Source organism: Prionailurus bengalensis, chromosome D2 (genome assembly GCF_016509475.1).
Source record: "Prionailurus bengalensis isolate Pbe53 chromosome D2, Fcat_Pben_1.1_paternal_pri, whole genome shotgun sequence".
Classification (NCBI taxonomy): Eukaryota; Metazoa; Chordata; class Mammalia; order Carnivora; family Felidae; genus Prionailurus; species Prionailurus bengalensis.
Window position 1 is genome coordinate 17,263,851 of NC_057351.1, and position 12,459 is coordinate 17,276,309.

The window sequence follows — 12,459 nt, forward strand, 5'->3', positions numbered from 1 at the left end:
GGCTTAAACAAACGTGTGTAAGAGTTGCAGTGGAGACCCGTAAAATAGCCCAACGTTGTTAGCCTTACACCCTTATCTTTATTTAACGGTGTTCTCATAGATGCTGACCATTGCCGATTGTCGATGTGTGTGTGTCCAGTAGAGTAGTGCAGTGAAGAAGCATGGTCTTTAGAGTTAAAGACTTATACCCATGTTCTAATCCCCTCTGCTGGTTGCTAGCAAGTTATTTAACCTCCTGGCGTGTGGGGATAATAACCATTACCTCCAAAAATATTCTTGTTAGGTTTAAATGACATATTCTGTAAAGTACTTAGGACTCAGTGCCTGGCACAGAGTAAGTGCTCAGTTCCTTTTAGCTACTCAAAGCACCATTCTAGCATATTCGTCTGTGCCAATACAGTGAGAACCAACAGATAATTTACAATCCAGCAGGTAAACTGAATTTTAGAGTACTCATTTGGGAGTTTCTGCACCACTTTTGTTTTCTTTTTCGAAACATGGAATTGATTATATTGACAATCGTGCCTTCATCCTCGAAATCCCAGAGATTCAAGCCGTTGTGTGTTTGAGTGTTCATATGGAATAGCATTCTTCAGCAGAGTTTGAAGGATGAAGGGTAGATTATTAATGTTAAAAATCGCCTTTCTGTGAAGCCTTGCAATACTGGAAAATATAAGCAAGCACTTCACACAGTTAGCACTTGGCCCTGGTTTGAAAGGGAGGTTTTGGTACCTTTATAGAAGCAAATGTCAGTTAATCTCTGGTAACTGATAGCAGAAAACAGTGCGAGCTTTCAGACATATTATCAATTCATTCAACTTTTTGAAAACTATTTTTACCATTGTAGTTGAAGGCAGTATAAGAATCATAAAGAAAAAGTTTAACAAAAAATTTCCTAATTCTGCCACTGTACCGTTCACTGAAGTTGTTTTGCGTATGACCTTTCAAAGCGTGTATGCATTCGTGTTTTATAATCTGAATACGTGTAATATTTCATATTACTTTTCACTGATTTTTATACTGTAAATGTTTTTCAGTAAGTCTCTGTGATCTTATGCTTCCATTGGCTCTATGCTACTCCTCGTGTTGTCCGTTTATTGTTTTAAAACGTATTTCTCTTGCCATTGCATTCAGAAAGTAGATCAAAATTTCTGTGTGTCCAGGCAAGGTCTTAATATACTGATATTTGACATAGCATTTTCATCAGTCTGCGATACAATGGGCTGCTTTCAAGTGGGAAAGTTTTCTTGGAGCATGTGTGGTTTATACAGTTGGACTCCTTTTCTGGTGATGCAGGCTATTGATGGGGCAGGAACAGAGAATGGGGAACAGCAGAAATTCAAATACTACGGGCTCACAGAGGACAGGCCCGGGTGACCACTTACAACACATTTTGATGTAGGAACAAGAGTGCCTCTGGCTTTCCTGCTGGTGCTGTTCTTGGTGACTTCTGTCTTCTGTGCCTTTGTCTCGGTGCTTCCCAGCCTTATCCACATCAGGACACGTGTGGAAAAGCCTATTCGCACAACACACTGGAGTAAACAAAAGCAAACACAGAGGCATCTGGATAGAGCTCAGTGAAAATTTGTTATGTTGTCTTCGTGTTCCATAACTACGAGAAACACGGGATATAAAGATTGGTTAAAAAATGCTAAAATTATTTTCAAAAATTTTAATGAGAGGGGCACCTAGGTGGCTCAGTCGGCTGAGCATCTGATTTCAGCTCAGGTCATGATCTCATGGTTCGTGACTTCGAGCCCCGCATCGGGCTCTGTGCTGACAGCCCAGAGCCTGGAGCCTGTTTCGGATTCTGTGTCTGGCCCTCCCCTGCTCACACTGTCTCTCTCTCTCTCTCTCAAAAATACACAAACATTTAAAAATTTATTACTTTTTTAAATGAGAAACTCAGTCCTGCCTTTCAGGACAAAACTTTTCCGTGTCCAGGGTCCTGAAGAGCGGTTTGCTCACCACTGCTGCATGGATGCTGCCCTCTTGCCTTTCCCTGTCCATGTTAGGACTGGACTGAGTACCACTGCAGGACCATTTTTGTCAGCACATGCCAGTGGATGTTCACCTGTTCCCTGCAGGACCCTTTGCACGGGCAGAAACTCTGTAAGCCAGCACACGTCCTCTAGCAAACCTGCAGTGGTAACTGTTTGTACACAAGCGTTTCAGGGGTTTTGAGCTCATGAACGCTTGACAAGACTTTTCGTTTGGACAGCCCGTGAGCTCCTCCAGTATCCAGCAGCAGAGTGTGGAACCTGATTCCTTTCACAGAAAGCTGAAAACAAATGGGACCATGAGGGCTTGGATTATATGAGATTTATCGTTTTTATAAGATCGTTTAATGTGCAATTTGGATCTGTGCATGTGGGCTACTTAAATTCCAGCGTGACCTTTTGATGTAAAGCTTTTAAACCTTTTTTTCTTAGCTGCACCATGAGGGGCAAACTTACAAGATGTTTCCACAGTTTCTGTTGCTGTGAAGTATTTGAGTAGTTCTCTAACTAGGGGGTACTTTGTACAGCTATGAAGGAAGGAAAAAAAAAACTCCTCAAGCATGCAGGTTTCTAACTGAGCATAATTTCAAAGCTTCATAGATCTATCAGAGTGCATTGAAAATTCTTGGTTTAAAAGCTTGTGAATTAGTGCTCTCTCTGAGTGTCCTTCCGCATGTCCGTGCATCGAAGACCGTGTTTTTGAAAAGCAGAACCATTCCCTGTGCTTCTTTGGTCCCCAGGCGGGGCTCGGTAAGCTAAGTGCTACAGAAGTTTTATGAAGCCATTGGCCTTTGATATTAATTGTGTGGGCTTGAGCTCATCTGCTTCGGGTGGAACTGAATCCATAAAAATGTTTCTTATTTCACACGAGCAGACAAAATAGGAAACATGCCTCTCTGTGTGATTTGTGAACATCCTTCATGTAATTATGTATGTGGGTCTGCAGCTCGGGCAAAACTCAGTCCTCATTATCTTGCTGTGCACTGACTTTTTTGACTTATTTGTCTTTGATCCAGTGACTTTTGAGTTTTAATCCGAAAGCCAGGCTTGGCAGTGGAAAAATAAATATTTGTAAAATTTAAAGCCCCTCTATAAATGGTATAATGAGGATAGTAAATTAGACCTTTCTGAATTTAAGGAGATCGATGTCTTGGGACTTGAGACATCTAAGTGTACATGATTCCAGTAATGTAACTATCTTATACAATGATTGTGCATTTGCATAAAGTAAGTAATATTGGAAGATTGAAATCTTAGTTTTCATTGAAGTCATTTCAAATTCAGAACACTTAGGGGCACCTGGGTGGCTCTGTCTGTTGAGCATCCAACTTCGGTTCAGATGATGGTCTTGTGGTTCGTGAGTTCGAGCCCCACATCAGGCTCTCTCCTGTCAGCCTGTCAGTGCAGAGCCCGCTTCAGATCCTCTGTGTCCCTCTCTCTGCCCCTCCCCTGCTTGCACTCTCCTCAAAATAAATAAATATTTTAAAAAATAAAGTAAAATGCTGAACATTTGACAAAACGTAAATATTATTAGACTTGTAGACTCAAAAATCTTTTGAAAAATGGGTATTCTGAGCCCAATTTGTTTTTAGAAGTAAACATTGGTTTTTAGCTGAAAATATAATGCATTATGACATTTCTTAAAGATCTTTGACTTCTTGTTAACATCCAAAGCCCATGATAGACAAAATAATAAACTTGTATCAATCAAGAAAGGTAAGAAAATCTGTCCTTTAAATTTAGGACCTCTTAATACTAGATTGTAACTGAAATAACAACCACAATAATTCCTTACAGATTCACACAATATTTAGGTTTCTGTATTCAATTTACTTTTTTTTTAGAATTACTTTTTTTTTTTTTTTTTTTTTTTTACATGTAGCAAGAATTACTATCAAACTCCACTCACTGGACCAGAGACCCTCATGGTGTTAGGGAAAGACTTGACCCTTATGTAGAACACTACTGACGCTTGTGAGTTCGTTGGCCAGCCAGTGGCCTCTAGAATTTCTTTTTATTTTTTAATTTTTTTTTCCAATGTTTATTTATTTTGGGGACAGAGAGAGACAGAGCATGAATGGGGGAGGGGCAGAGAGAGGGAGACACAGAATCGGAAACAGGCTCCAGGCTCCGAGCCATCAGCCCAGAGCCCGACGCGGGGCTCGAACTCACGGACCGCGAGATCGTGACCTGGCTGAAGTCGGACGCTCAACCGACTGTGCCACCCAGGCGCACCTCTTTTTATTTTTTTTAAGTTTATTTATTTATTTTGAGAGAGAGTGAGCGCACAAGCGGCGGTGGGGCGGGAGGGCGGTGCAGAGAGAAAGAGAGACAGAATCCCAAGCAGGCTCCACGCAGAGCCTGATGCGGGGCTCGAACTCATGAACTGTGAGATCATGACCTGAGCTGAGACCAAGGGTCAGATGTTTAACTGACTGTGCCACCCAGGTGCCCTAGAATTTCTTTTTAAACAGTATAGCAGGATGTATAATTACTGTTGTTGTTAAATAATAGATTTTGTTACTCGTCTTGATTGATACAACTTGTTATCTGTCACTGGCAGAACTGAAAGTCATCGCCACAAGCATCAGACCACGTGGGTGACCCAGAGGGAGGGCTGGGGAAGTGAGGCATATGGGGCCGCTATAGGGTTCTCTGCCAGTGGCAGCCACACATAAAATCCTAAGGGCCAAAATAATGATGACCAAATTCAGGAAGTTGTCAGTGTTCAGATATTTGAACTGTTACAAACTGTTTAATGGCTATCTTTTAAAGGCTTGAAATCTTTTATTGCTATAAAATATTATAGCTGTGATTGCTGGTGGCCCACCTGGAGCCATTCCAATGGCACATGTGTCACCCTGCTTTGCCTTATGGAACTATGAATTGGCTTTTTTTCCAATCACGGTACCCCATTGTTTCTGGCCAGGTCATCTGCTTGCTCCCCCTATGAGAAGAGGAGGCCAGGCCAAGCTGACTTTGATCTGATAGTCTTTAATACTCATTAAAATCTTCTTGTTTGCCTAAAAAATGGCCAGTGATTGTTGTTAACTAACAACTGCTACATATTAAGACTCACGTGTCAGGCTAAGACTAAGTGTCACAAATCCAAACATGAGGTTACATTCCCTTGAGGAGATTGTCACCGTGGGTGACAAATGTGCAGATGCAGTATAATGGGTAATAAGAGAATGACTTCAATGGAATTATATCCGTTAAGAGGCTCCAACTCGACTGCATGCTTTCCCCTGATCCCTCCACACACCCCTACCCATAACTGAGAAGGAATCCCTAGTTGTGTGCCAGTGCTGCCCGGATCAATGCGTGGCACCCTCTTCACTGGCATACGTGAGTCCACCTGCTCCACACATCGGTGTGCTGCTGATTTCAGCACCAACTCTCTCTGGATAGCTCCCAAAGGACCTCTCCTGTCCCTCTGCTTCTCCTGGCTCTGGTCAAACCACAGCCAAGCCACTATCACCTGCCAGATAACCGGTGCAGGCATGGTTGTCTGGCTTATCACCTCACACTCTCCACACACATGCACACCATCCATACACGTACACTTTTGCACTTTAAAACACACACGTACTTTGCTGTTGTTTTTAGCTTAAAGATTATAACGTCCCTGTCTACCTCTCCAAACTCATCTTGGAGCAGATGCTATGCTTCCTGCTTGCCTTGGGGCCTTTGGCTCCCTCTGCCTGGACCAGCTACTCCGAGATGCCCTCACCTGTGACACATTTCATCCAAGGCACCTCTTCCTGGGGGAAACCTTCCTAACCGTGTCTAGTCTTTATGCATTTGCTAAAAGCACTATTTACTACTCTCGTTCTTACTGAACATGTAACTTTACATTTATGTTTGCGATTCTTTGGCTAAACTCCAAGAAGGCAAGAATCTTACCTTCTGTCTTTGTTTTTGGTGACTATGGTATTCCTCACACGTGAAACCAGACATGGCTGAAAGCTGGCCCTAAGTATTTGTTGACCAAATGACTAATGTCTGTATGGTATACAGTAGGGACCAAGGCAAAGGAGCTTATTTATTTTCCAGGGGAGTCTGGAAGGAGTCGGGGGAGAGGTGGTGTTTGAGCTGAGGCAGTGGGTGAGTGTTCCTGGCAGAGGGACTAGCATGTGTAGCACGCTGAGCTTGGGAGAGCAGTCTTGTATCTGGGGAGCTATGAAGTAGTACTCGTTTACAGAGTACGAATTATGAGTGGAAAGTGGAAGGAGATGAGACTGAACAAGGCAAGAAAATGACCGATATTTTCTACCAAAGCATTTAGATGTTATCTCATTGTTTGTCAAATTGTGAGTTGCTGCCTTTTCGTAGGGCCTGAAATTGATTGGCAAGTGAAGACTAACACCTTTTAAAAAAATGAAACACACTAGAATAGAAACTAGAAGACTGCATGTCAACAGGAAGACTAGGTTTGACTTAGTGCAACTCTCATTTCTAATGCGTGTATGTGTGTGCGCGTGCATGTCACGTACATATGTGTGTGTATCCTGGGTAACGACGTAAAAGGCATTTTACTATGAGTTAGAGCCACAGTATGTTTGAACGTGGCTGTTGTAGGTATACAGGGTGTATGGAGATGCCACTTCAGTAGAAGAACTATTTATTTACGTAAACTTTTTTTTTTTCTGATTTGCCCCTTATAATTTTTTTTTTCAGTTTTAGGAGAAAAGCTTCTTAGATCATATATTTTGAGACATTACACATCTGAGAGCAGGTGTTCCTCTCACTGGAGAATGTCCTCAGAGGGGAAGAGCCATGTAGGCTCACTGCCCCCTGCCCCAGCCTGTACTACTTTCTGTGGACTGTTCTGTCTCTTGGCAGGTGGTATTGCTATGGAAACACATGAAATCAATCTTATCTTAATTCCTCATCAGGAGACTGTTTTCCCTGTTCTTCCTCTCCCTCCGTGCCTGTATCCCTCTCCCTCCAAACTAGCCTCTCTGCCTTTTTATTTTTATTTATTTTTTTATATTTGAGAGAGAGACAGAGAGTGCGTAGGGGAGAGGCAGAGAGAGAGGGGAAGACACAGAATCCAAAGCAGGCTCCAGGCTCCGAGCTGTCAGCACAGAGCCCGACGCAGGGCTCGAACCCACAAACCGTGAGATCATGACCTGAGCCGAAGTCAGACGCTAAATCGACTGAGCCACCCAGGCGCCCCACTCTGCCTTTTTTATTTTCCAGCCAGGGAGGATATTTAAATGTTTCAAGTGTTATTATCTCTGGGTGGCAGGATTATGGGGTGCCCTTCTCCTTTGTGCTTTTCTTCATTTTCTAGATTTTGCTGTAGTTTATAATAAGTATTCCAACTATTTATTTGAATAAAATGTTTTGTTTATAATAAACATGTCGATATTCCATAACGCATATTACTTAAAACATCTTTTTCCGACTATAAATGTATACATGTTTGTCTTGAACAAGGAAAAGGAATAGTAGTAAGTAGAGTGGGAACATAGCTCGTAATCCCACTGCCAAGAGAAAATTGCTGTTAGCATTTTGGAGCATTCTTTTCTGTGCACGTACGGACCCACACAAATCATTTATAAGTACTGTTTATAAAAGGAAGTGGCATTCCCCTGCAGTTCTATAACTTGGACTTTTTTCCCATGTAACGCATAGCATGGAGCCCTTCATGCCAGTCACATATAAGTTATAAATCCCAACTCCAAACAGAACCGTCTGGAGCCAGGGAAGTGGTTTAAATGAGCAAAGTGGACTGCTGTGACGTAGAGGTGATGGGTGGGCTTCCGGGAAACTGATGAGTACACACCCCTCATCTAAGGAAGCCGCCAGTACTTAGCTCTAGTTTTTTTTTTTTTTTTTCATGAGAGAATGCAAAAATATGGGCTTATCTTTGCTGCATGTTTTGATTTTTCAAGTGAAGCTAGAGATCTTTCACTGTTTACTTGAATTTTTCCCATTTTTATGCACCGTGAGCCAGTCTGCCGGCTGGGTTGAGGCCACTGATGCACCAGTTTGCTGCTTGATACGGATGTACCTGATTCTGTTTCAAGTAGTCTTTTTTGTTTTCCAATATATGGAATCTTCTCGTTTATTTTTTCTCGTTATTGTTGGAGTTGCTGTGTCTTTTTCTGCAATGCGGGCAGACAACCTATCTCACATTTGAAACCGAATGATAGACTAGTCTACAAAGTGCCTCATCTGGTACAGTTCTGGTCAATTCTTTAGCAGCATCAAGAGTTTCACCCCGGACGATATAGCCAGAGCTATATCTTGTTTCTTAAATGCAGAGGAAGGATTCCAAGAAGAGGTAGAAATTGCAGAGGCTAAATGTAGAAGAGAGACATTTCCCTCAGGAAGTGGGATGCTTCATACCACCGACCTGTTTGTGGGGACCTGGTGGCGAGGCAGAGGACCCTGTCCTTGGGCCTGAGAAGGGTTTCATCTAGTCCATCAGGGGGCAGCTTGCAGAAAGGGTCTGATTCCTATTCTGACATATAGCATAAAGGACTGCATTCACCCCAACCGATTGTGGAGTGGACTCGTTTCTTGTTGCTCGATGGAGTTGGCACTGGGAGGTTCTTCCCTTTTCACATGATTTCATGACTGTGCGAGGGGACAAACTGGGAAGAAGCATTGCCCAGTGCTTCGCGCCTAACCGTTTATTTCCCCAGGCCTCCGTTTCCCCACCCAGAGCACACGATCGCGGACGCTGCGGGTCATAGGGTTGTTGAGAGGACGTTTTAAAGGAGATGACCGTGTGACAGAAACTAGCACAGGGCTCGCTAATGTTGGTTCTCTTTATTATTTTTTTTAACGCAAAGAACCTTAATCACGTGTCTCATTCAAATGAGCCCCAAGCACACTGACTCTCCTGGTTGGGGACCGCGTGTGGACGTATGTGTGGCAGTAGCATAAACTAGAGCTTGTTGCTTGTGGCGTTAACGTGCTTTACGCAGAAACTGATTTGTTTTGTTTTGTTTTGTTTATAGTTTTTGACGTGTTTCTGTTTTGGTCTGACTAGGAGGAGCCTGATCTGGTTAGTGCAATTTATGGCCGAGGGATAGCCTATGGAAAGAAGGGATTACATGTGAGTATGGAATAGCTACTCTTGCCATAGTGCCTAACATGACCTCACCTGGACCAGGGTTCCGACAGAACCGCTCCCTGTTGATTGAGTGCCGATGGACACACAGTGGGGGCACGCCAGTTCCCGCCTGAGAACGTGGCTTTAGAGAATGTACTCAACATCACGTGGCCAGGAAGGTGGGAGCGGGGGACTGGGGATCTCTACCCAGGGCTCCTGGGAGTCCGTCTTGCCATCTACTCTAAAAGGACAGCCTTGCCAGCCTAAATTGTATTTCATGATGAGCTGGACATAGAGCAAGGAGAGTATGAGACCTTAACTGAATTCCCAAGGAATATTCATTGGTAGAAGTGGAGTCTAGGGATGCATAGTGCAGTAGGACTTAGAATCTGAGTTTCTTCCACAATTTTTAAAGGTTGGATAAAAGACCAAAAGGGTTTGTTTGTTTGTTTTTTTGATAAAGATTATTTTTATTTGTTATCATGTATTATACTCTCCCCCAGATAAGTATATCGTTTTTACCTTCTTCCCCTTATTTCTCTGGGGAATGCAGAAGGAGGGTTATAATAGACATATTTTACTCAACAAAGGCACCATGGTATAAACATGAAGATTTTCCTGAGACTATATGGTAAATAAGGAAATAGTTTAAGGTTCAGATCTTTGTATTTTCAGTTAGACTATTATACACAAACTATTCTGTTGTCCTATTGTATATTAGAAATACTCAAATTAATGATGATTGAAGGAGAAGCATCACTTTCGTCTTTGCCAACTTAAAAAATTGGACTAATCAGGTGCTGGCCTATTGGTGAAATTTTATATAATATTTGTATACTTCTGAGACATAGAGGACTGAGAACGAACTCAGATCTGGGAATGACAGAGGTGTTTAGGAAGGAAGCAGTGTTACATTCAGAGCATCAATAAATGACAGAAGTTGTCAGAGATGAGCTTCTTCCCAATTCTCCTCTCTTTTCATTTTATATCTCGACATGAAATTTCCTTGTATCTTTAATGCATTTTTAATGTAAAAGTGACATGCTCATATTTCTAATATAAAAATAACATGCAAATTTTAAAGACAACTTACCTGGACTTCCTAAGGTGTAGGTAGGTAGGCTTAGGGGTTTTGACGGACACTGACTCGGTCCCTTTGTATCCCCATGTTGTCACTGGTCAGCATCATTTTGCATGCTGCTATCCATCCACATACTCATCCATTGAAATCCATTGATTCAGTGTTTAAATAGGTTCAATTTAGAAAATAACCTACCATCAGTGGAACTTGTGATATGTAGCCAGGTCTAATGGGCTACTGATGGGTAGGTAGACGTGAGTTAAATAATCATAACTGAATTTAAACCAGCAGCTCTTTTATCTAGAAGCTAAGTTCATATTTACTTCTAAGTAGTTATATCTTTACTAAATTTTTAGTTTTTTCAGAAAAACTTGAACCTGATTTTGAGTAACAGTGTATCTCATACTAAGCTAATGCCTTTTCAAGGACATTAAGAATGCTGAACTTGCTCTGTTCGAATTGAGCCGAGTAATTACCTTGGAACCAGATCGTCCAGAGGTATTTGAACAGCGAGCAGAAGTGAGTGCGGTTTTCTTTTTCCCTCTGTCGTTATTGGATTAGTTGAATCTCAGATTTTTTTTCCTATTATTTTATGACTTATACATTTTAAAGCTCCCTTATCTATTGCATTTTCCTCCATAGGTACTTTACGCCTTTAAACGTGGTTGAAATTACTAGAAAATTATGGACTGACTGAGAGATACTCCTGATTTAACATTTAATAGTAATATTTAGTATTAAAATATGTGGTTATAACATGTACTATTACTGTCAGTGTTCATGTTTACTCTATCTATGACATACTTTAGTCAAACAGTATGACAGTATGGTCAGAATGAAATTTATAACCATTACAAGTGCGTGTGTGCGTGCGTGCGTGTGTGTATACGCTTATGTATAATTCTTGGGAGATGTACTTATCTACATAGAGACATAGAGCAGGTAAGGGTGACCAAAACCAGACCTTGAAGGAACTTAGGACTTGAAGTGGAGACAGAAATAACTTGGTGAAAATACCAGGTAGTATTTGTGATGGGAGACGGGAAGACGAAATGCTTCTCCAGGAACAGAGAGACGTGGTGTGTCAGAGCTTGGGGGAGGCTGGCAGGGGCAGGGTGGGGGTGTGTCTGCCGAGGCCTCACTGAACAGATAATGCTAGAACCAATCAGAGCCCATGTCTTGGGGGACAAGGTGGAGAAAGGGTATTCAGATCAGAGAAAGGAGCGTGTGGTGAGGCATTCCTTTTAATAAAATGTGTTCCTCTTACCGTTTGCATAATATAATTATAAACTACCCAGATTTCATTTTACCGCTCACTTAACCATATCAAATGCTTTAGAATTTGTTAATATGTTCACACTGGCTAAAACTTAACTTTTAGTCATCTGACATAATGGGATTTCATAGTTGAACTAAAGGAAAAATGACTTGTTTCCTCTTATGGGGGAGAAAACTTAGAAGTAAAGAAAACACTAAATGTGTTAGTAACTTAACAACTGTATTTGTGATGTTTGTATTCTCAAAATTACAGTGTCTAAAGTTATAGTTCAGTTTCACAAAGTGAATTTTATGTCTTATTGGGAATTTGGGTTTCTGACTAAAATTCTTTCTCAGTTAACGATATAATTCATTATCTCTTGTCTATTTTGGATTGTAACCATAAGGGTTAAGGGATTGTAATTTGTTCGTTACTGCACGAGAGCCTTGTTGGTATTTAGGGTGAGATTTGGTGATATCTGCTCTGGGGAGGGGTGCTGATGCTTTTTCCCTCCATTACTCTGATGTCATGTTAAAATGTTACGGTACAGCATGAATTCATTAAGTGTGCATAGAAAGACGACTTGTTCAGCAGCTTTAGAAGTTTCTCAAAAGCTACTCAAAAAGCTTCTCATATCTACTCAAAAGCTAGCCGTGTACCCAAAAGTGATATTGGTAATCCAAAAAGTAATTTTCAATGATCTTAAATATATACAGTGATATTCCTCTTTCCTGGCATCACGGGGCAACGATATCACTACCAAGTGGTTTTTCTAGCTAAATTACAGCTTACCGTTTACATACGTCTGAAATTATTTGATGAGAAATCTTTCTCTTTCATCCTTGCTGCGATAGTCTGTGTTTAATGAACATCATTCAACCTTTTTTAGCTCCTCAGGTCATTATTATGAATGTCGATTATTGTGCTGAGGTGTGGTGATTCAGTTATGTACGTAGGGGTTATGAACTAGGTAGGGATGTTCTTTCTCCCCAAATCTAACCCCAGACTGCTAGGCTTTTTGAATTCTCAGGTGTATATTCCATAATTT

General features: G+C 41.5%; 1 protein-coding gene and 1 non-coding gene across 8 annotated transcripts in view; one reads left to right on the top strand and one right to left on the bottom strand.

Annotated features, from left to right (window-relative positions):
* The window catches only part of TTC13 (tetratricopeptide repeat domain 13), an 80,361-nt gene that overhangs the window by 27,402 nt on the left and 40,500 nt on the right, over nucleotides 1–12,459 (top strand). For 3 of the 7 annotated variants that reach the window (XM_043596322.1, XM_043596321.1, XM_043596327.1), the window contains exons 5-6: nucleotides 9,010–9,075; nucleotides 10,580–10,672. The exons of 2 other annotated variants lie outside the window; for them this stretch is intronic. In XM_043596322.1, coding sequence (XP_043452257.1) covers nucleotides 9,010–9,075; nucleotides 10,580–10,672 — 159 coding nt within the window. The remainder of the gene's footprint in view (nucleotides 1–9,009; nucleotides 9,076–10,579; nucleotides 10,673–12,459) is intronic. 2 more of the 7 variants (XM_043596324.1, XM_043596323.1) reach the window with 1 other exon arrangement.
* LOC122493616 lies at nucleotides 3,875–4,025 on the bottom strand. The gene has a single exon (XR_006299972.1). It is a non-coding gene; the product is annotated as a small nucleolar RNA SNORA62/SNORA6 family (small nucleolar RNA).